General features: G+C 31.8%; 1 protein-coding gene across 1 annotated transcript in view; it reads left to right on the top strand.

The window, feature by feature from the left end:
- Positions 1–24,690, top strand: part of FoxP (forkhead box transcription factor P) — a 178,514-nt gene that overhangs the window by 140,232 nt on the left and 13,592 nt on the right. The window contains exons 7-13 of the mRNA XM_089102382.1: positions 289–427; positions 1,263–1,385; positions 3,188–3,341; positions 5,168–5,559; positions 14,720–14,764; positions 15,551–15,627; positions 17,152–17,253. Of these exons, the coding sequence (XP_088958508.1) occupies positions 289–427; positions 1,263–1,385; positions 3,188–3,341; positions 5,168–5,559; positions 14,720–14,764; positions 15,551–15,627; positions 17,152–17,253 (1,032 nt within the window). The remainder of the gene's footprint in view (positions 1–288; positions 428–1,262; positions 1,386–3,187; positions 3,342–5,167; positions 5,560–14,719; positions 14,765–15,550; positions 15,628–17,151; positions 17,254–24,690) is intronic.

Below are 24,690 nucleotides of genomic sequence, written 5' to 3'. Positions count from 1 at the left end.
TGCATTTTACTAAAATTATAAATAAATACATCATTTTAAGTTGCGCACACTGGAAATTTGAAATTTTCTCCATAAATGATATTTCATTAAACTTGTAATTGCTTCAAAGTAGACGTTGTCAGTGAACCATCTACTTTCAACATACTAAGAGCCCAAAAAAGTACTGATAACTGAAGATGATTTGTCGGTAATCGATGATCAAAAACCTTAGTAAGACAGTTTCAGTGATATTGTAGCTTGCCGATAATAGGTATAGTTCATCCTTATTTCTTCTTTCTTTTCTTTTAGACTGGTAGCACTACTGTAGATAAAAAATCCAATAGTCCGATGCAAGCACTGGCCTTGCAACAGCAACATTTAATGCAGCATTTGCAGCTTGCGCAAAGGCACTACCTCATGAGTCTGCATGCAGCGTTACCCAGAGAAGGTACGTGGTTTTTTTTTTTAGAGAGAGAGAGAGAGAATCTTGTAGTCTTTCAAGATGTTATCTCGTATTTTGTTCAGAATACTGGCTTCCACTCCCTATTAATGACGCAAATATTTAAACAATCTGATATTATCAGCTTATCAATGTGCCTGTTTACAAAGACATTTTCAGTTAATATTGACATCATTAAATCAATTAGGTATATTTCCCTTTGCCTTTGTAAGGAAAAGATAATAAAAAAAAAATTATTCGTTTTTTGTCGGATAAAGAACAATAAAAGTAATCTGTTTTTTTTTTTTACCAATGCACACCTAGATAAGGGATAAAACGTGGGTAGGTACCTAATATAAGATTATTTCAGAGTACCCCCCCCCCCCCTGTTTTGAATAGAAGTATATATAAAACAACCAATCCGCTGTTAAAAACACAGTAACTCTCGGTATTTCGGCCATAAATCTCATTTTCCCCCTTCAAGCATATTTTCTAATACCCCCTCTACATCGCTGCGTGCACCTATGTATCCAGGAAAAGGTCTTTCTGTAAGGTAAATCTATCTATTTGATTAAATATATCAGTTTTTTGCTAATCTGAAGACTTTATATGACGCTGTGAAGTCTAGTTGCCGTGTAAACACATTTATTAAGACGTAACTAACAGACAAAAGGAAGTTACATTTACCCCTATTTATTTACAGCCTTGGCTTCGAGGAGCAATTAACTAAAGAACGTTTCTTTGTACAAATCCCTAAAATGTCCTCTCTTGTTTCCCATGTTTTTCTCAGCGTAGTTTATTTGTGTTTACTTTTCTGCTTACAAAGGTTCTAATTGTTTTCCAGCTGAAAACAAAATGGATACGAGCGTCTGGAATTCATCCGAAGAAATGAGAAAAATAACTACCACAAGAGATAACACTCCCAGTCCGGAACCGAATCAAGAAAAGTCTAGTGATGACATGTCAGGTTAGCTTAATGCAATCCAGTTTGATTATATTGACAATCACTATTCTTTTTCCTAACTTTTTAACATTCTTGAGGTGTGCATTGAACAAGTTCTATTCCTTGACAATTTTGAGAGATGGCCCTGTTGGTGAATAGATGTGATTCTTGATGGAATTGAAATTCATGCTATTCATCTATTAATCTACTACTTACAGTATAAAGGTAAAAAAAGAAAAACAAATTCATGATACGCTCAAATGAGTTAACTACAGTAACTCAAAAGGCGGTAATATTTATCACAAATGTTACAGGAGAGCGAAAAACTGAAAAACAGGTTTTGATTTATTCCATTTTTATTTACCGGCAGCGTTTTGTTCAAAAAAGTTTTTTATTTGGGATTCAAGATAACATAACAGCTTTTGAATTAACGTATATGAAGTTTCAAACAGTTCGTTTTAACGAACTGTAAGTAAGGAGCGACCCGGCTCAATAGTAACCGAAACTCTAAAAAACGGAACGGGTTTTGATACCAATAGATACATCAAAAGAATCACATTTTTATGCTAGTTTCAAATATATAAGTTTCATCAAAAGTTTAGTCTTACCTATCAAAAGTTACGCGCCTGAGAAAATTTTCCTTATTTTCGAAAAAAGGGGGAAACAGCCCCTAAAAGTCATAGCACTTTAATTTTTTTTTACTTTCTTTTAGTTTTTTTTTAGTACTTTCAAAACAGCTTTCTATTCTAATTAACCGGCCTTTGTGATTCAGAGGTTTGTGATTAGAACAAAATTAGAACTTTAGCGTAAAGAGCAAGGTATTGACTAGAGGCGAACTCCCTAATATACGTAATAAAAACATAAGAATATGGAAATTCGTTACGTAAGTTACGTCAGAACAAAATTTCGAGAAAGCCATTTAGCCAAAAAAAAGGAAAATTAATATGCGAATTTCGATTTGATCATTTATGTACGGTGAGCCGAAATCAAAGCTGCATTAATTCAAAAACATTCAGAAATTAAATTAAAAAAAACAAACTTTTTTAACTGAAAGTAAGGAGCGATATTAAAACTTAAAACGAACAGAAATTATTCCGTATATAAAAGGGGCTGTCCCCTCCTCAACACCTCGCTCTTTACGCTAAAGTTTGACTCTGTCTCACAACTTAATTTTATAAAACAATAAAAATCTTTAGCGTAAAGAGCGAGACGTTGAGGAGGAGACAGCCCCTTTCATATACGGAATAATTTCTGTTCGTTTTATGTTTTAATGTCGCTACTTACTTTCAGTTGAAAAAAATTGTTTTTTTTTATCTAATTTGTTAATAAAACGAATGGCCTAATGCGATAAGGCTTACTTTGAAGTATCTCAATTCTGTCTTACCATCTCGAAAGAAAACCCTTCAAAAATTTAGGTTACTACAAACTGCAAAATCAGCTCTTACACAACTTTTAGATTAGAGAACTATTAAAGAGATGTATTATGAGGAGGAGATGAGTAGGAATAATAAGGGAAATTTGACTGCATCGTCTTTCCGTAGTCTTTATTTTAGTAGGTAAATAGACCTGCCACCCGTGCAAGTTTCCTACCACTGTATTAGATAAAATGCACTTTTTTTGGTGAAAAAATTCTATATGCTAAAATGGGCGTGGAATTCGTCTTACTACTAGTAAAATACGCTCAACATCGTGTAAAAACTCAATCGCTAGGATATTTATGTAGTACAGTCCATGGAAAACGTGCCGCAACTTTTACTACAGCGTTTTGGGTGGCAGCCTTAGCCTTGTATGTCAATGAATTTTAATTTGATTCTACTCTCCGCCAGGCTCAATAACATCCCGTTCCCGAACAAGCAGTGAAGAACTGCAAGACAAGCCGAACAAGGTTGAACAAGAAAAATCCCATCCTTTGTTTGGACACGGTCTTTGTCGTTGGCCTGGATGTGAAACATCGTGTGAGGACTTTCAAACATTCATAAGGTACATAGACTTTTGGCATAACTTCTAGATAACTTAACTGCTTCTCAGCCATCACTATTCGACATATATAAGTACAATCATAAGAAGTTGTATTTAAATGCTACTTGGGTAAATTAAAGTCGATAGGACATAATATTTGCTTCTTTTTTATTGTCACTATGCTGGTCACAGGACTAATAACTTATTGTCTACTAAGCTATAAACTTTTCTTCTTTTTTTTAACTTTGTTAAAATACATAAGAATATTTCTATATATATGTATATAAAATGTATGTATATTTTTATATAATATGTATGATATATATATATATATATATATATATATATATATATATATATATATATATATATATATATATATATATATATATATATATATATATATATATATATATATATATATATATATATATATATATATATATATATATATATATATATATATATGTGTGTGTGTGTGTGTGTGTGTGTATATATATATATACATATATATATATGTATTTATGTATATATGTATATATCGGATTTATAACACCGATTGTCTACTAAGCTATAAACTTTTCTTCTTTTTTTAAGTTTGTTAAAATACATAAGAATATTTCTATATATATGTATATAGAATGTATAAAATGTATGTATATTTTTATATAATATGTATGATATATATATATATATATATATATATATATATATATATATATATATATATATATATATATATATATATATATATATATATATATATATATATATATATATATATATATATATATATATATATATATATATATATGTATGTATGTATATATGTATATATCGGATTTATAACACCGATTGTCTACTAAGCTATAAACTTTTCTTCTTTTTTTAAGTTTGTTAAAATATATAAAAATATTTTTGCAATTACTAGTTTTTGGCTCTTTAAGCAATTTAATGTCTTTTCATGCTACAGGTTTTTCAAAAATATTTGATTGTTCAAGCGAGTCCCGTTTCGAACAACGATATCTACTGAGCTTCAAACTTTTGGTTTTCTCTTATATGGTTTTTGAATTGTTGTAATCCCTTGTTAAAATATATACACACACTATTTCAATTAGCGGTTTGTTGCTCTTTCTGCAATTTATGTCTTTTCATAATGCTGTCTTTACAAAGATATTTGATTATTGAATCAAGTCCGATTTCTAACAACGATTTCTACTAAGTTTAAAAATTTTTTTTAAGGTTTTTGAATTGTTTTAATCCCTTGTCAAAATATATATAAATATTTCTGCAATTACCAGTTTTTGCTCTATAAGCAATTTAATGTAAACTTTTTCATGCCAAAAAATCTTCATTTTTTTCACATAAATGTGACCAAGTGTGACAAAGTCATTCCAATACTGATGTATATAAAAATTACATATATAAAAATATTGTATTTCGTTAATTCTTATTAGAAGATTATCTTTATTAAATTATCTGGGTTTGTAGTACTTGGCAAACTATGGGAAAAAATAGGCACCTAAATAAACTGGGTCAATACTGCTCAATATGATGATCCCCAAACCAATGTCAAATTCCAGACCCTCCGTTATCAGTTTACAAAAAAGTACGATTGGTAATTTATTCTTTGATCGTTAGTTTGTTTAAAAATTCTGTTTAAAATGAAACTGACCCTTTTCCCTCCAGTCACCCCAAAACACCACCCCTCCCCTCCAAATCTCCAGTCGTAAAGTTTGAGGAGCAGTTAATTAAGATGAGTCGATAACTATGTATTTTTCATATTCCAACTTTTTTTGCATTGTATTCCTGCTGTTGATTCCTTTCATTTGTTTATTTTTTTTTAGCCATTTGAATAGTGAGCACATCATAGACGATCGCTCAACAGCCCAAGTGCGTGTACAGATGCAAGTAGTTTCTCAGTTAGAGGTACAGCTTGAACGGGAGAGGGAAAGACTTCAAGCAATGATGCTCCACCTTCAAGTCAATCCAAAAGGAGAAGCTGAGCCTCCTAACGGCTGCAAGCGGGACCCCACTCTTGCAAACCTTCAACCTGATCCTTCAAGCATGCTTGGCCTACCTGTTCCACAGTATATGTCATCAACGTTACCTAATCTGTCAAGAGGATCTCAGGGGCCTCCCCCGAGACAGCATCATTTCATGGCACCCCCTAATGCAACCTGTCCAGCACCGGTGAGAAGAAGAGTATCTGATAAGGCCAACAGCTCTATGTCTTCTGGTAAGTTTAGTTTAAATGTAATGCTTCGTTCTCGCCTGAATCTTTGTAAATCCATATGCAAATCATTCCCAGCTCTCACTTCCGATCTTTAGTTTCAGTATGGCATACTTTTAGATGAAACAAGTTTTTGTTCCGTAAGCCTACTGCGACAATTGTAATAAACAAAAATAGCCTTGATCGCACGCAAAATTGGCAGTGTATGCGATACAATTTCTCAAAGAAGGTCTTATTTTCGTACCTCAGTGTACAATTTGTGTTTGCATTTTTTTTTTCATGTGATGAGAATAAAGAATTATAGTGATTGTACTTCCATTTTAGGCTGGTTTTGTAACTGATGAAAAAAAAAATGGAGTGTTCTATGAAAAAAAATTGAATTTTCTTGTTGTTCAAGGTAGGGGTTTTTGTAACTTTCCTGTAGAGGATTTTCGATAATTCTTATTCCAATAGGGCAATTTTCATTTCGATTTGAACCCATTTTCGAGGGTTCTCAGACTATCTCTTGAAATTCCCGTAAATTTTTTTCGCAAAAATACAAAAATCATAGTTGCCATTCCTGAGTCAGCTTTAAATGGTCATTTTTTCTCACTTGACAGTTTTTTTTTCAAAAAGTGGTTTTAGATTGTCGGTTACTATGGGCTGAACTTTGTTATTTAATAGGTTGAAATGAATGCTGTTACATAATTTAAGCGTGTAAACTCATCTGTGATTCGTCATTAGGAGAGTTCCCATTGAAAATAAACCATTTTTCATTTTTAAGCTCCGCAACAAATGCCTTTTTGTGGTCACTCGAAGCGGCAGTACTTCCCAGGGATAGAGATACGAGCCCCTCACTCCTGTGGGAGTCAGCAAAGAAGGTCTTTCAGTGCAATGAAATCGTGAATATTTAAAAATCAATTTCTGTTAAAATAAAGAGGTACAATCTTTTTAGCAGCTGGGTGGGAGGAGGGGTGACAAAAAGATAATTTGCAACTATTCTGTTGTTTCTTTTAGATTCCAAAACCACAATGACGTTAAATGAAATGAAGAATAAAATTGAAAAAAAAATAAAATAAAATTTTTAGTATAGTATCTTGGACGCAAAACTGCTGAATTCTTCTGCACTATCTATTCAAGTAATAAATCTATGATAACACTTTACCGTAGTTTCTAAAGCTAAAGTAAAACTATTTTTTCATTGACTTTAATTCCTTCGGCTTTGTGTAGTTGCTAAACAAAGTTGTATCTCTTAATTTTTTTAAAGCTTGTGGGCCGTCAAAACAACTGTTATAGGTCTGAAAACATCAATGTGACTGAGCGTCTCTCATAAGCGAACGCTTAAAAAGGGGGCGAGAATAAATAACAGAGAATAGTCTCTTGAAATGTTTCCACTTGGCATTTTATGGCAGAGCTGAGTAAGAAAAGGGCTAGATTGAAGCAGTGTTTTGAAGTTAAAACTAGCCTATCCTGAGCCAGCTCTTAAATTATTTGACATGCCTACCCTAACATAACTTAACTTTAGTTTAGCTCTTTGTTTTTAAATGTATTCATAGTTATTTTATATTTGTGGTTTTCGTTATGAGTTTTTATCTATTGATTTAAGTACCTTATTTTTCATTGTCGTTTATTTAAGTAGGTGTGGAAAATAATAAAAACGTAAAATGAGACGATTTTAAATAAAGTTTATCGTATATTATTCTTTTCGAACTCTCAAAATTTTCAAGACTATGAAAATTGCAAAATTCTAAAATCGCTAAATAAGAAAAAAGGCATTTTACGCCTGTCATTTAGCAATAACTGCATTATTGGAAAAATTTTCTTCGTTTATTATATTTTATTTCGTTATAATTATCCTCTTTAAAATATGAATCATAATTGACGGAATTTTAAACGTATTCTCCTTACATTTCCTGGTCAAAATTCATTTTTTTTTTGTTTTTTTTTTAATAAAGTTTTAACACATATCTAATAGTACTCAAATTCTACTGTTTTAGTATGCTATTTTAACCGAGACACAACACATTTCCCTCATATATTGTTAATGAAATTGTTAAGGATCAAATATTTTGTTTTTTAGAATTTTGGGTTGCTTATTTTAAATGGATTACCCCATAATTTAGCAGCTTTAGGTTGAAATTTGAATAATATTGTAAGAACAACGATGATACATCTCAAGGTGTGGCTCAGGCTGTTTTTTTACAGTTGAAAAAAGTTTTGAAGAATAGGAAGATAAGTCTGGAAACCAAGATTAGAATATGATATGATATGATTTATTAACACTAAAAGCCCTACTGTGCAATGGTTAATACACATTACACTATAAAATAATAAATGGAAACACACTTATTATAAACAAAACAAAAAATATTGGATGACATTGGTCAAATATCGTTCTGAAGCATGGGCACTCCTAAAAGCGGATGAAGATTTACCATGTGTTTTCCAGAGAAATTGCCTACGGATTGTTCTGGTTACTCGGCTGACCGATTGTATTTCAAACAGTAGGCTGTAAGAAAAGTGTGGTTCAATCCCGCTTTCTATTGCTATAATGAGAGAAAGATTGAGATGGCTAGGGCCCGTTCTGCCGATGAAGGATGACAGATTACTGAAGATAGTTCTTTTCGGCCAGCCGTCAAGGGCTAAACGAAAAGCAGGTTGTCTGCGGTTGGGGTAGGAGTTTGTTATAAAGAAATATTTAAGGAAAATGGGAACTTCGTGGGAGGGTGTAAAGAGGGAGGCTTTGAATAGATTGGGATGGAGGAGGAGCGTGCATAGGTGTTTGGCCTCAGTCGGCTTGGTGCTGCGGTGAGTCGTTATTAATAGTAATAACAACGATGATACATTTGTCTTATGATACTTAGATGCCAGTACGCCTTTGGCAATTTAAAAGGCTTTATGTGACACTTATAGAAATGTGGTTTATAACCCAGCTTATTCAACAAAATGTGCTCGATCGTTGGTCTAATCCGTACTCTTATATTTTACGTATTTGGGTATCAGGATACATGGAGGCCGGCAGGGGGGCCATGTCCCCTTGGAAATTTGGGACTCTAAAGTAATTATAAGGAAACTAAAAGAAAAAAGGCAGAATAAGGAAAAACCATGGAAAAAATGTGTGTTACCCCATTGTTGACTGCCTGCCAATATATTTTAACCCTATAACGAAAGTGTAAGAGCCTAACTATTGATAACTCTAAATCAAAGAATCAGCTATTTATGACAATCCTAGATGTGTATTTGTTATTAGCACACAAGAAAGTTCGTATAATTAAAGAAAACACAAGGAAAACAACTTAATAAAGGGCAATTTCGGTAAAAATTGCCGTCAACTTTTGCTTGCATTGCCAGAGTACCCATGAGCTGCTCTGTAAAGCCACTATAATCAGAAATGTTTCCCCAGAACGGGAAATTTTTGTACGATAAGTTTTATGTGTTTTATTATCATGTATCTATTTTTCAAGGAGTGATGGTATTTATCTAGTTGTAGCTTTGAAAAAGATTTAATTTTTTACAGTTATGAAGTATACAGGTGTCAAATATAGTGGTTTTTCGTATTCAAAATTAAATTAAAAATATTGAATTAAAAATATTTATTTTATTTTCTTAGTTTTAGTGTTTAAAATTTAACAAAATAGTCCGATATTACGGTACTCTGCTTAAACATTAATTACTAGGACTTTAAATATTTTGGTAATTAATAAGCAAGTAGGAAACTAGTAGTGCTGTTAAAAAATATTAGTCCAATGTTTTAGTATTGCTCAGCAGGATTGAATTCTGGAGTTTATATCTTAGTTTTTGTAAATAGGCTATTGTTTTGTGTAATTTTTTTACTAAATGACTTTTTCGATTTCTATATATTTTTACTTTTATTGACATAATTTTCTCATTGCCTTTAGAAAATTGGTTGTAAGCTTCATTAAATAAATAAAAAAAGTTGTTTTCGGCCGAAAGTAAGGAGCAACATTAAAATAAAACGAACAGAAATTATTAATCATATGAGGGGAGCTACCCTCCCTCCTCAATACCTCACTCTTCACGCTAGAGTTTTTCGGTATTTTAAAAAAAGTTACTTATGGTTCTAATTAAACGACCCTTGTGTTTCAAGAGTTGTTTTTAAAGAATTGGCACAAAAAACTTTAGTGTAAAGAACGAGGGGTTGAGGAGGGGGCAACCCCCCTAATTCGCGTAATAATTTTTGTTCGTTTTAAGTTTTAATGTTGCTCCTTACTTTCAATTAAAAAAACTTGTTTTTTTATTTAATTTCTGATGGTTTTTTTTAATAACGCCAGGACACTTGGCTCCACCTCCACGGTAAAATCCCTCTCCACGCAGAAATATCCTCTGGGCAATTCAATTCTGGCAAAAATAAACCCCGGGCAATTACCCTTAACCTATAAACGCCTAAATTGAATCCGTAAAGAAAAAACGACATTAAAAAGAAATTTCGTATAGGAATTTTGGGAAATTCACCTTTCCCCAGGGGCTGTGGGGGTCATTCTATCTCTAAACACATAGTTATTGGGCCTTTCAACTATGCTGAGGAAAAAAGCTATTTCAAAATTTTGATCAGACGATTTCGGGAAAAAGGTGGAGTGGGTGGAGGTCTAGTTGCCCTCCAATTAGTTTGATTAATTAAGAAGGGCAGTAGAACCTTTCATTTCCAATAGAATGCTCTCTCGACCGTCTAGGCTTATTAGGGTGACACGATCATCAATGGAAAAAAAATAAATAAACACGCATCCGTGATCTTTCTCCTGGCAAAAATTACAAAATTTCATCTTTTTGTAGATAGGAGCTTAAAACCTCTACGTTAGGGTTCTTTGATACGTTGAATTTGATACTGTGATATTCATTGAAATTCTTTGATTTTGAGGGGGTCTTTCCTGGTATTCTTAGAAAGTAAAGACAAAATCCGTATGCTTTCCGCTAAGAACGCGTAAAACTAAAATTAATTAAGCGTATCTACTCGGAATTACAGTAATAAGCTAATTTCCCTTGATATATAAATTGGTACCAAAATTCAGTATTCTAGAGCTTTGGTTAATATTGCGCCGCGACGCTCCGTACTTACAGTTTATTACCACGAACTGTTTGATTACCCCTCAAAATCCAAACAGAGGTAATTGAAATATTGATCGTTTTTCTGAGTTACCAAAAGTACTGCATTCATAAAACTTTATAGTTTCATGAAATGTAATAAAACAAATAGGAAAGGGTTTTCAACTAAATTAAGGAGCAAGTTCAAAAGTTAAAAAAAAAATTAGAAATTACCCTGTATATAAGGGGGACTGCCCCCTTCTCAACACCTTGCTCATTAAACAAGTGTATTTTTAGTGCTTTGAAAAATCTTATCTTTCCAATTGCAAATTTTCTGAAAAAAATGGAAAAAAGCCAACCTTCAAAGTAAAGAGTAAGGAGTAAGGAGGAGACAGCCCCCTTCATATAAAGAATAATCTGTTCAAATAGGTTTCAAAATCTGCTCCTTGCTTTCAGTTGAAAGCTCTTTTTTTATTTGATTTCTGATTTTTTTTTTCCAAGTAATTCCCAGGCCTAACCAAGACATAACTTACGCTACCTGTCCCTTAAATCCCTGGTTAATTGCTTTTTAATGTGTAAATCAATAATTGTACGTGCATTAGTACCGTCCTATGTTTAAGTTTGCAATTTAAATTTTGAACAAAATTCGAATATACTTAAAAGATTGGCGATGAATAGTAATTTGGGTAAAAAGTCCTTGTTAATATTACTACAAAAGAATTTCGGTTGGATAAAAAGGAGTATTATTGCTTTAATGGATGGAAATTCTGTGGTACTTTTGATTCTCTACATAACTGAAGCCATCACAACATCTGCAATAGGATTTTCTTATCGATTCATACATTACAAACGTTTTTTTATACATTGAAATACTTCAAATAAATAAAAAAAGAAAATAATACCATTTAAAATTGCTGAAAACTAAGTTCCTTGCAGTATTTGCCACCCCAAAGAAATTTCCTGGCGGGCTGATGATGACCTGCCTTGCCTTTTCCACTTCTGTGCTGGTAGAAATTGGAATGTAACATTTTAGCTCTATAGAGAAATGCTGCCACCGCGTGGTATTACTTCTTTTACAACTAGAAAGTCTAGAATATAGTTATTTATACTTTTAAATCAATTAGCTTTTCAGAATTTTAAATTGATTGCAAAATCATTCTTTTCGTGGTAAAGTCGTAGTTTTGTGCCCTAAAATAGCAAGAAAACAAGATTTTTCCTTAGTCCAATCTTTACGGTCACTTAAAAAAGAGCTTTAAATTTAGGTTTGAATAAGCTTCCTCCCAACTTTCTTGGACCTTCATTTTGATACAGTTAACCCTGCGAAACAACAAAAAAAAGAAACACGCATTGATGATATATATTCTGAAAAAAAAAATGCGAAGTTCCATATTTTGAAAATTGGAGCTTGAAACCTCTACGGTAGGGTTTTCTGACATGATGTATCTAATTAAAAGATTTTCAATAATATCGCTTGTTTTTTGGGAAAAGGGGAAGGGGTGTTTCATTTTTTATGCAATTTAATTCCTCTTTTTATTTGAGAGTCTTTTCCTAAAAGTATTAAAAATAAAATTATTCTTCCAAAAAAAAATCCTGAAATTTATTCCCTGTCACCCAATCACCACTGATATTTTGGCGTTTGTCCCCCCCCCCCCTGGAAAATTTTCTGCCGGCGCCCTTGACAGGATAAATAGGAGTTTTTGATTTTTCTAAAATACGTCCTATTCCCTTTTTATAATCCAGAATTAGTTGAAAGTTTGAGCAGTTGCCATCTAAATTGAATTTTTCTTGTTTATACAAACTATTAGCCCTATACGATTAAGTATTCGTCAATAACAATTAAAAAAATATCTATATGTTTTACAGTTTCATTACTCTCCTGTAAAGTTTATAATGCGTAACATAACGACTTTTGATTGCTACATCCGAGGCGTATGACATTGCGCTTGCTCAACTTGCACTACGTGAGAAACATTACACTTGAAGCTACGTAAATAATTTTGTTTGAATCTCATATTAGAAGAAAACATTCAACCTTCCAGACCTTTGCAATCTTAATTTTGTAGCGTTTTGTCATCATATTGGTTTTGTTTAGAATTAAATAGATTAAAAAATCTCAAATGAATGGAAAGATTGACATCTAAACATAAAACAAACAGTAATTATTCCAAACAGTGATAAAATACACAAAAAACACTATTATTTTTTGTGAAATTTTATCACTGTTTGTGAAACACTGTCTATTAAAAGGATTTTATCGCTTTTTGAAATTTTATTTATCGTCATGGAAAGGCAGTGTGGTCTCCGAAATTATCTATTTTGATTTACATTTGAAGCTATATTTAGTTTGGAAAGCACTCAGAAAGTTCACAGCAGTCATTTAATTTAGCAAATATCTCTTACTTAACAGCTTTCTCATTGACTCCTATTTGTAATAGAGGGTGCTTGCTATTATTTTTGCTATTTTGTTGGGAAGCTGTAGTTAATTTCACTGAGGGGAAAGCAAAATAAACTTTACATTTTCAGTTTTGAATAGATTTTCTAATCTAAGCTATCCAAACTCTTTCTCTTGTCGTTTAAGCACGTTAATGAAGTAGCTAGCACTTTGCTTTTCAAAAGCAGCCAGCATTAAAACAAACACAGAGCTTAAATTTCAAATTGAAAGTCCCTCAAACTTTAATATGTTAATGTTTGGACTGAAACTTCAATATTTTTGTTATTTTACTTAGCCTCAAGCTTGAAACAAAAGCTTTCTCCTTCTTACTTTTGAGTAATGGAAAGGCAAGATTGCTTTGTGGCCGGTTATTTAAGAAAGTCAGTTGAGAGAAATTCGAAAGAGGTCAAAACATTTGATGTTTCGAGTCAGAATATCAAATGAAGGCTGCCAAGATAATCGAAGTCGAAAAAGACATTATGCTTTGCTAGTCGTTTTGAAAGTTGTGAGAGAAACTTTCTTAAAATAACTGTTTGTTAGGCCAAAAAGTTTGTAGTAAAACTTTTATAAACAATTTTCTTTCTTGCGAGCTTGTTTCAATCCTCATTTTAACCGAAAAAAGTTGTCTCTCAGAATGAATCCAATCTAAAAACAGCTTAATATGTTATTGTATCTAAATAAACAAAAGAGGTAAATTATAGCTTTTCGGGCATTACTTTCTTTAGAATTTCAAATTCATATACCAGAGCAAATAAAAGGAATAGCAAAAATATTTACACACTCTTCGGTCTATAGTCTTTAATATCCACAATAGTAACGAAGTTTTCAATAACGAGCTTCAAGGATCTTAAGTTTAGCAACAAATAATTTAGTGACAAATTTAGCAAATATCGATTCTCAACGGTATTTCTGCTACTGCTACTGACAACTCGTTGGAACACACTGCCTCAAGTCAATTTAGTAGGGCTTGTTCGTCCTTCACCCCAACTTATTCTAAACTTCACTTGTACTTCCTCCCATGATGTCCTATTTTCCTTAAAATCGTCTCTTAGAATTAGTATGATGTTATTTTGTTCCAGCTGCTATAGAGCAATCCTATACACTTGCTCAACAATTGAAGAAAAAGGATAATAAAATGAAATTAGATCACGTTTTAGCAATTCATGTTTCGCTAAAAACGAGTTACCCTTAAGTCTTTATGAGAGCAAAATTTTAAAAACACATATGACAAGAAAACATTTAATTGCAAAAAATTACTTATAAATGAATTAAAATCAGTAAAAAATAAACTGGAAAAAATAGGGTCTTTACCATATCGTAGCTTTTTCGGCGGCGGACATACTATAAATTTTACTAGAGAGCGATGAAATTAAAAAAATTGTTTTGGCTGCTTTGATTGTTATTGACGAATATCTGTATGCGTAACTAAGGTTTTTATCTAGCCTCCAAAATAAGGAAGTTGGACGGACAAAACTCGAATTCCAAATATTGCTGAATTTTAAAAAAAGAGAACCTGTTTTGGAAAAAATAGAACTCCTAATTATCTTGGGAACCAAATATGTTACAGGAACATTGATTAGATTAATCGATCAAAGCTACATTCTGTTTAATAGGATAAACTAAAAAAAAACCTTGTGAAAAAAAGTCACATACCGCTTTTCAAATTACTACAGCCGATTTTGAAAGCATTTTTTTTTTCTTTTCCATGCGGCTCAGGTCTCCCTTATCTTTTAGATAGAGCGGGTCTTGATGTCCAGCAAGGTAAGCATTAATTTTATGTTACCTTACCACTATACTTACCAATCTTAAGCCTTACTCGCACACGTTGTTGCTTTTGTGATCCAATGTTATTTTTTTTTTTTCAAATTAAATTTTTAACAATAGGATTCTTTGGGGGGAGGGCTTTCATGACACGGTAAAAACTAATTTGTTAGTAAAAGGGAACATCTGATGCAAACGTTTTATAATTACTGCAATTATTTTGACAATTTAAAAACTATTTTGTGACTTGACTGTTCATTTTTTGAACGTATAGAATATAAATGAAGAAAAGTAAGATTTTGCCTTGATCCTTAGTAAGGGAAGCATGGATTTTAGATTTATTCTAATATTTTCTATATTTTCTAATAAGTCTTATGGTAAAAAATTATTGGGAAAAAGACGTTATCATAGGACTATATTCCATGAGGTACTGAGATTACTAATTACTGAAACTAAAAATTACAATAACTACTAATTACTGGAACTTTTTTCCGATGGTTATAAAATTTATAGTTTTTCAATCTTGACCTTAAACATTGAGGGGGGAGCGTCCTCTGTCAGGCAATAACAACAGCTGTTTTGAGATTTCGAGTTGTATTCATGCTAGACATTATTTCGCTTACTTAAACAGGAAAAAAAATACTACCCTTTTTCAGTGGTGCCCAACCCTAGATACGTTGAATATTATTGGAGGAGCTTATTTGGTACCGAATATTAGCTTCCTTGAGCTCTTTTTTATCTATCTATTGTGGTAATCCGAATTTGTAATTAAAATAAATTTTCTAGAAATCAATCGAAACCGTGAATTCTACCGATCCGCTGATGTAAGGCCTCCTTTCACCTATGCTTCACTTATACGACAGGTTAGTTTTTAGTTGTTTTCTTTTCATTATTGTATTATAATAAGTGGCAGTTTGCAAGGTTATTATATTATAAAATAAGTGGCAGACGGAGTGGCAAGGTTATCATATTATACAAGCACACCCGTACTCAAGATTATTTGTAGGAATGGAATTGCGAATAAGGAAAAAATCCGTAAAAATAGACCTACTGTTTGGGAAAAGTAAGAAATCGTTAACAAACGTCAAAAAGTCTAAAGATGGGGAAAATTTGAGATTTCTTGAGGCCCAAGAAGGTAAACACCACCACTTCAATGACCATGCCCCGTTAGTTGATTTTTATTGTAGAAAAAAAGTAGTGAAGGGTGGGGGGGTTAGGCTATTTGAAATTTTTTATTATTTTATAATCGACTTGAAGACTATTATGCATTTTTATGATTCGGAGAAACGCAAGATTGATATACCCTGAATATTTTCTGTTAGATACAGCTACACTGCTTGCCCGGTAAGCCTTAGCGACTTACCTTTTGTTCCTTAATCTATGTTTTGACTCTATTGTAGCGGAGTCAACATTTGTTATACTATAATTCATGGAGTTACGTGAAATAAAATTAATTGCATATAATTGAATAAAAAGAAGAGTAATTGATAAAAATAAATATTTTGTATGACTTATGTAACAAATTTCATGTATTATATTCCTTTTAGATATTACAGAGTGATTGTTTTATTTGTAAAACATTTTGAAACTTTGGTTTCAAATAATGTTGAAACTGGGATAATTAAAAAACATGATATTGCTCACCATTTTGTGCAATTTTTCGTTAAACCCTTCAAGGGTTTCTTAAAAAAGTAAACAATTCCTTTACCATAATTATCTGTTTTATCTATAAAGGTGGTTTACCTTTGGTGAGGAAAAACCGTTTTTAAATTTCATTAGTATCAATCAAGCCTAAAACTTTATTTCGTGGCTTTTTTCACAATATTTCATTGTTTATTTTGTAACATTTATGAGGAGTTTTCCATTCTCCATCACCATGCGTACATCTCAAACTGCCACTTGTTTAACCACGTATCGCACACTCCGTATCGCCCTGCTCACACGACGCATAGTACTCTTTTTCCAAGTACCACACGTTGCACACGATTTCCGAAAGTGGACAACCAGTTGAATATTTACTTTCGAGCTAATTGTCTAACGAAATATTATGTAATATTAAATTAGAACAGTAGTAATAAAAATTCCCAATAATAAAAATAGTTTGTGATTAGCATGATGATCTCTAGAATATCTTTGTGAATAAGCAACATCGATTATACGTGAGATAAAATAAAATGATTTTTTTATAAGTTAAACGATTTTTTAGGCTTAGAAATACGATCAGTATTAACTTTTGCATATTGCACTCACCCGTAAATTGATTTAAAATTAACTGTTATGGTTTTCTAGTTTTTTGCAATTTTATCAGGAATAAAAATTTACCTTTTGACAGCGTAATACAATAGAACATGAAGATAATGAATATAATAGCATGTTTTATTTCTTAGGCCATTGTGGAGTCACCTGAAAAGCAACTGACCTTGAATGAGATCTACAACTGGTTCCAGAATACTTTTTGTTACTTCAGAAGAAATGCTGCCACGTGGAAGGTAAATACTGCGATGTTTTCTAATCTTAATATAATTTTGGTAGGAAATATTCCTTGAAGAAACATTTTGATAATTATTTTGATACGTGTTTTTATATAAGAAGAGAAAAAAGATAGAGAAAATACTAGAATTTTGTTTCAGGGTTTACTAGGCTGTATAAAACATGCTAGTTCAAAGTGCTCCCATGGCTTTAAATAAAAAATTTGATTGAACTGAAACAATACCCAAGATAAAGATAATTTACGATGTTTTTATTAGTTTATGTGCTAAATTGAGTAGTTGCAAAGGAAAGGTTGAAATATGTGTTTTTTGACATAAAATATTGATGTGAAATAATGTATAAAAGAACAATGTTCACTACACAAATTCCGAAACCCTAAGGAGAGGCTAAGAAGCCTGTAGAAGTTTGAAATGAAGGGTAGAACTTGTATTGTTGTCTATTTAGTCTACCTGATGAAATTCTTAGTGAGGTTGGAATATGGTTAGTGAGGTTGGAATATGGAATATGGTAAATTCTTAGTGCGGTTGGAAATTCTTAGTGAGGTTGGAATATAACAAGCTCTATGGGTCCTTAAAAACTGAAATCGGAATGTATTTTATATTAATACCATGGTTTTTAAATAGTATCTAATTAAAAGGAAAAGCGTACAAAAAAAAGTCACTCCATTTGAGTGTTTTAAAAGAATTGGTAAAAGCCGGTAAGCCGGTAATTACATATCGGAAATTTTTTATCTATTCGGTGTAGGGCTGGTAAATCCGTCGTGTAGACATGAATTGGTTTTGAGGGAGCCCATAATGAGGAGGAAACACAAGGCAAATAGACGAATGGTAAGGAAAATCAAAAACTATTGTGAAATTGTAAAAATTTCAGTATTTCTTGGGGGGGGGGGTAAGTCCTAAGATCGATAACTCTAGCACTTTTATATAAAAATATAAAATCGTTTAGTTAGAACATCAAGAGACACAAAATACGAAGTTCTTACCACCTGTTGATATTTAACATGAAGAGTACAACTAAATTTTGTCAAATTGAAGGAAATTTTGAAGAAAACAAAGTCTAGATATTTCCTAAAATTTATCACTGTATTAGAAATTTATGTTAGAGATTCTTGAAGTGAATAACGCATTTTGCCCAGTTTACTGATTTTTATTTTTTCTTTAAAAACCTAAGTGATTTAAATGAATCACGTGGTGTTAAATCTGTCTAAATTATTTTGAAAATAAAGTTCAAATAGATATCAAAAGTTTGTAATACTTTATTTAAATAATTTGTCAAAATATGTCACATAGCATGATGTTGGAATTCACTGATAGTGGAGGAACCTCACATTCACCAATCAACGATTGCGATCTCTAAGCATCCTCCTGGAAGAAAAAAGGGGTAGTAATTTTTTAATTATTGATGGTAGTTGTAGGGAAGGGGCCATAAGAAGCACATTTAAATTTTAATGACTATTTCTCTTCATCTAACACTAAACGATTTTTTTGTACAATCGTATAAACTAACTAATTTCATAATTAATTATGAGGGAATTTAGGAAATTATTTAAATGTTTTCTTTTATTTATTTCAACTGAATAAAATCTATTTCAGATTAGTTAGAAATAGCGCAGCTATAGATTAAATGAAGTGAATTTTATGAACAAAAAGCTGTCATCAGTAGAATTCCAGACAAAAGCCTCTTGTTCACTAGACAGATACCAAACGCTAAGCCACGACAGCCTATAGGCAAGTTTAATATAGCAACTAACTACTTAACTACTGCAATTTTCCCTTGGTTGTCAAAAATGCTGGCCTAATAAGTCTTGAATTATAAATTTGTGACAAGTCTCAATAAGACAATTTTGCTTTAGTAACGAATTATAATACAGAGTAACTCAGGTACGTACGTTGGCATTTACCATGGTGACGATGTTTTTGGGGGACACTAATTTAAAAAATTTCCAAAAATAGGTGGATTGTATGGCAACAATTAAGAAATAGTCTTATATATTGCAATTACCCCAAAATTTTGGGCGGGGGGCATATTCCTGAAAGCCCCCTTCTTGTGCACATGACTGAGTAATGCATCATTCTTCAGTTGCCTTTTGGTTCTGGACCAAATTTCTGAATAATTCTTTAGCGGAAATTTAAATGTCTTATTGCTATGAGTGGTAATAAGATAACATATGAAATTAATTGATTATGTGTTTGTCTTTCTTTGAAAGGATTCATATAAGTACTGACTAGGATTTTTTAATGGAGATCTGAAGAATAAGGGTGCTTTTAATTGGTTCTTTTTCAAAAAATTTGTAACAGACATTTTGCAAAATTAAGTCGCCAAATTTTACCGGCACTAAAAGCAGCATATGTTTATTGTAATTTGTGTATGTAATATGTATGTATAAATATTTATACCTTTATTGTAATATGTAACTGTTTTTCTTTGAAACTAAACTACATTGAAAAAGCCCTTAGAATTTTGCAAAATAATTATCTATATAACAGATTTGTTTTCTTTTTTTGAGGTTCCTTTATAGCTTCCTATACAGCATGTATATCTTTCCCGATAAGTCTGTGATAAATTCGGATTAAAACCCAAGGCACAAAAGCAAGGCTGTATTCAGAGGAGGGTTTTGGGGGGTTTGAACCCCCCCCCCCCCGAAACGGTTGTCCAACTCGTAAAACGTATTAAAATGCATAAAGACATTTTTGATGGTTTTTTTAAAAAGTTTTTTGTACCCTCCCCCCCCCCGAACAAAAATCCTGGATACGGCCTTGCACAAATGTATGCAAGTTGGTGTTGTGCCAGATAGATGCGCTTGTAACTCACTAGTTGGTAGGTTGCTGGTAAGTTATGCTGAAAGGGTACAACAAAAGCCAAAAAAAGAACAATTAAATAGTAAACATAGGTAGCTAAAATTTACTCTAACCTTGTTATGGTTTCTAAACGCTAAAACGCCTTTTAGATTAGGGGAACATGGACCTTGGACTGGTCAATATCAGGCTAATGAGGCATTAACTTGTCATTAAACAAAGTATTAACCAATTAGATACCAGCTTACATACTCGGCCATGACGATAAGTTCTGGTACCCAAAAATACCTCTCATTTTATCTAATAAGAGGCGAAGAAGATGGGAAACTGATAAGGGAGGTAACTCATCAGTCTCTTAAAAGAAAATAGCAAACGCCATCTCAAATTTTCAGCTAGAATCTTGAAGCTATTTATAAAAAATAAGTATATTATTTGTATTTTATTGCTTTTTTCAGTTCACTTTACATTGGGCTAAAGATGAAATAAGCACTCTTGTCAAAGGGGGATAATAGGTATATTTGTTTCCATTTATTCAATTAATATTTTCTGCGTTCTGCGTCAGTGGCGTCATTTCATAAAAATCCTGGGGGGGGGGGGAGTTGGAGCCAATTTTCCCAAATCAAATGAAAATGACAATAAAAACTAAAAAACAAGCCATTTGGTACCAAAAAGGTACTTTTTAGCACTGTAAAAGTACTATAAAGGTGCTTTATAGTACTATAAAGGTAAATATGTACTAAAAAAACTAATCTGTTTCTGTTGATGCTTAAATTTTGCAGGTTTATATTAGTTTTTACCAAATTTTATGCTTAAATGCTTAAATTTTGCAGGTTTATATTAGTTTTTACCAAATTTTAGAAACTAATTTCACTAAATTAAACTAATTAAACTAATTAAACTAAATTTCAGCAGGGGGAGGGGCAAATCAAGGTCTTAAAGGGGCAGTTGCCCCCCTGTCCCATAGCAAATTACGCCCATGTTCTGCATATATTTTACGTTGAACTTCAAATAAACATGATCTATAACTGATATACAAATTTTAACAATCTAAGATTAAGCTTGCATTTGCATATCTTTTTTTTTAGTTCTGCTGTGTTATACTGCACAGTCAATAGGCGTGTAGCTTTTAATTCCTATTCAACCCAAAATGGAAAGATTCCTCTCATCAGTTTTCAATACACTAGAAAGATATATAGTGGGCAAAGACCTTATATTATCCATGTGTTTCAGTTTATTTACTTTTTTAATTTTGGTTTGTTTGGGTATAGAATGCTGTCCGTCATAATCTGTCATTACACAAATGTTTCATGCGTGTTGAGAACGTCAAAGGTGCTGTTTGGACAGTTGACGAAGCAGAGTTTTATCGACGTCGTCACCAGAGAACGTCATCAGGGTAGGTGTGGGGATGGCGATAGACATTTTTGCGCACAGAGTCTTGCACGTTGAAAAGATTTGATGACGTAACTTTTTTTTCTATTATACTTCCTATATCATTCGTCTAAAGTGGCAAGTTTAACCGCAAAAACAATTACACATATATACATATGTAATTTTACACATATTATTTATATATATATATATATATATATATATATATATATATATATATATATATATATATATATATATATATATATATATATGTATATATGGAACTTCCTAAACTAGCATTTAAAGTTTATGTCTAAGAACTTAAATAAATATTAATTATGAAAATATTATTTATAATCGAAAACAATATTTAATTATTGGTAATTGTCTTAGTGGCTCTACTAAAGACTGTAGAGGGTTGGTAAGTCTGGGAAACCCTGAAGAAAAGGATTCATGCCATCTAGCGTTATCTATTAAACACTTAAACCTACCTGTTTTTTTCAAATTTTGCGCTATTCTCCTTGTCTTCTCTGTTGCGCCTAAAGGCGTATCTGACATTAACATATCTTTGAGATAATGGCCAAAAACTGCTCTGCAAGCTGTTTTTTCAAAGGAGGACGAGCAGAACAATGTACATTAGGAGGATATACATTTTCTCTGTTAGCTCCCCCTTTGAGAACAGCTTAGCAAATAGTTTTAGGCAATTGTCTTGGAGATATGCAAATATTAGATTAGACCTTTAGTGACAGGAACATTGTGGTGCTATAAGTAATTTCTACTTTATGACTTAGACTGGGTCGCTATTAATGGGTTTTGGGTTACTCGATAACTGGTAAATTTGCTAACTAGTAAATTTTTGGGGTAAATTTAGGCATCTCGGTTGTCCTATACTTTATCGGTTTCACACAAATAACAAAAGGTAAAACAAGAGAAATTATGTCAAGATGGTGAAAATTTTTTCGAAATGAATATTTCGACTCTATATGTAAGAGCCGTTCGTCATCAGCAAAGGACAGATGAATATAAAATAAGGCTCAAAATCAAATACGCGACTAAAAAAAACAAAAAAAAACAAAATCAGTCTTAGTATCATCACTCATGATGGCTGAGTCCTAGTTGAACTTCCTTGAAGTGATGTAGGACTGTAGGAGTGATTCTGATAAATAAAAAAAAGAGAGAAAAAATATTTTATTATCAATCCCAAGAAACTTCATTAAATGGAGTTACTGAAATTTTTCAGAATTTTTGTATCGGGAAAAAAGAATAAACAACATGTTCAAAACTTTCCAAGGTACGGCAGCTATTACACTGGCATTTTTAACTTTTTTTTACAGCAAAACAAATTTTTAATGAAAAGAGTTAAGAGGTAAACTAAATTGACTCGTTTAAACTGAAAAGAAATAATTTGATTCGTTAAACTTGCCAAAAGACTTATGATGAAGTCTTATTTAAAATTTCTTAGTAGTTGGTGGAGGAAGTCACCCAATAAATGTAGTTTTCACAGGTCACGAATCTTTCGACGTTCAGGTCGTATTTTATTCACATCACTTTCCACTTCTCGCTTTCGGGTGGAATGCGGCATTTTTTCTATTTTATAACATTTTGTATTTTTCTTGTTACTCTTACTAATATTTGTGATTATACTAACATTTCAATGCCAACAACAATGACTCCTTTAGTGTGTTCTTAAACCAAATAAGTATTTACTGTAAAAAATAAGTAATTTGCAACACTTACGTGTCCCTTGTTATCTTCGTAGCCAAGCAATTGTATTTCAATTCAGGGTATAGATGTACTCTTAATGTTAGAAAGAAAAAGTTCATCATAGTGACAATAATTCATTTAGGTAGTCCTTATTTATTGTTCATAAAATGGTCTCTTTTTTGTATTTTCGCGAGCAGTCCTCCATTAGGAATTAATAAAAAAACACACTTTCCCCATAATCTACATATCCTAATTGCTTACTTTTAATTTTGACAAATATTCATCACTATTATTCTCTAAGTTCAATTTGTCTTATTTTCCGCTAATTAGCAATACCACCTAATCTAACTTAATGAATACATCCATACCCTAATTGAGTTTATTTTCTGTTTCTTTACTATTGGTTCCCTATTCCCTTGTCTTATCCCAAATAGCCACCGGTATGCTTATCAAATATGAGTGTATCCGTAGCTGCAAGGGAAACGCCCATATGATACCTGAAAACTAGCCTCCTCCCCAACTAAATTGGCATAGGAAAAATAATTAATAGAAATTGATCATTTAGAGATCTTCTTGGTCGGTTGGGCCTAAGTGATAAAGGGGGACTGCACTGAAAAACCTTACGAAGGGAACAAAACTTGTGGACTACGCAGATGAATACCAGGCTCTTAATGTAAGAAATAATTTCCGAATTTCATCTGGAGATGATTCTTGTTGGCATTGAGCATGCGTATGTTTCAATTTTTATAATTCTTTGAACCTTTAACTTTTATCTAGCACGTTGGTTGATTTTTCAAACTTTTTATTGTATTTGGCCTTTTCTCACTATTGTATTTTTTGCTAACGCCATTGAATTTTGCAAGTCTTGACTTTTACCTAGGTATTAACTTTATTTTTTTAGAAAAGAAAAATGTCATTTTTAGGGTAATAGACTACACATAACAAAAGTAATTTTTAGATTTGAAATAAGTATTTTTATCTGCAGATTAAACTTCCAAAATTTCTACCTTAAAAACGAGCAGTCCAAAGCTATCATGATTTAATTTAATGTTTAACAATTTGGGGGATTTTGATGTTAAATTTGAATCCCCAAGAAAAAAAAATTAATGACAAAGATAACAAAACTTTTAGTCATCAAACATCAAATAATTACCTAAAAATTTAAACTTTTTATCATTTAAATAAAAAACTTATAATTTTTGAAGCCATTTTGAAGAAGCTTATTCTTAAGGGCACTTAAATAATTCTCTGTACTCAACTGCACAAGTAAAATAAAGAATCCCTTGACGCTTTGTGAACCAAAGGAATTATAATTGAATTATTTATTGTTTTATTACATATAGAATCGAAATGAGCTTAATGTAAATTATATTAATATGCCAATAATTATTTAAATTTTCTAATGTAATTTTAATTATTTTTTTAAAATTAAACTATAATTAATCATAATTATTAAATTATGTGTTTTTTTGCGTGTGAATACCCCTCAATGTCACTTTTGTAAATATTAGTAATATTACAAATTAGTAACAATTAATATGGACAATGGTAGTTTCGGCTGCAATA

The sequence above is a fragment of the Artemia sp. Qi Xiang Cuo genome, chromosome 16 (genome assembly GCF_049724085.1).
Source record: "Artemia sp. Qi Xiang Cuo chromosome 16, ASM4972408v1, whole genome shotgun sequence".
NCBI classification, from domain to species: Eukaryota; Metazoa; Arthropoda; class Branchiopoda; order Anostraca; family Artemiidae; genus Artemia; species Artemia sp. Qi Xiang Cuo.
The sequence above is the reverse complement of the archived record's forward strand: the minus strand, read 5'-3'. Positions and strand labels throughout refer to the sequence as shown.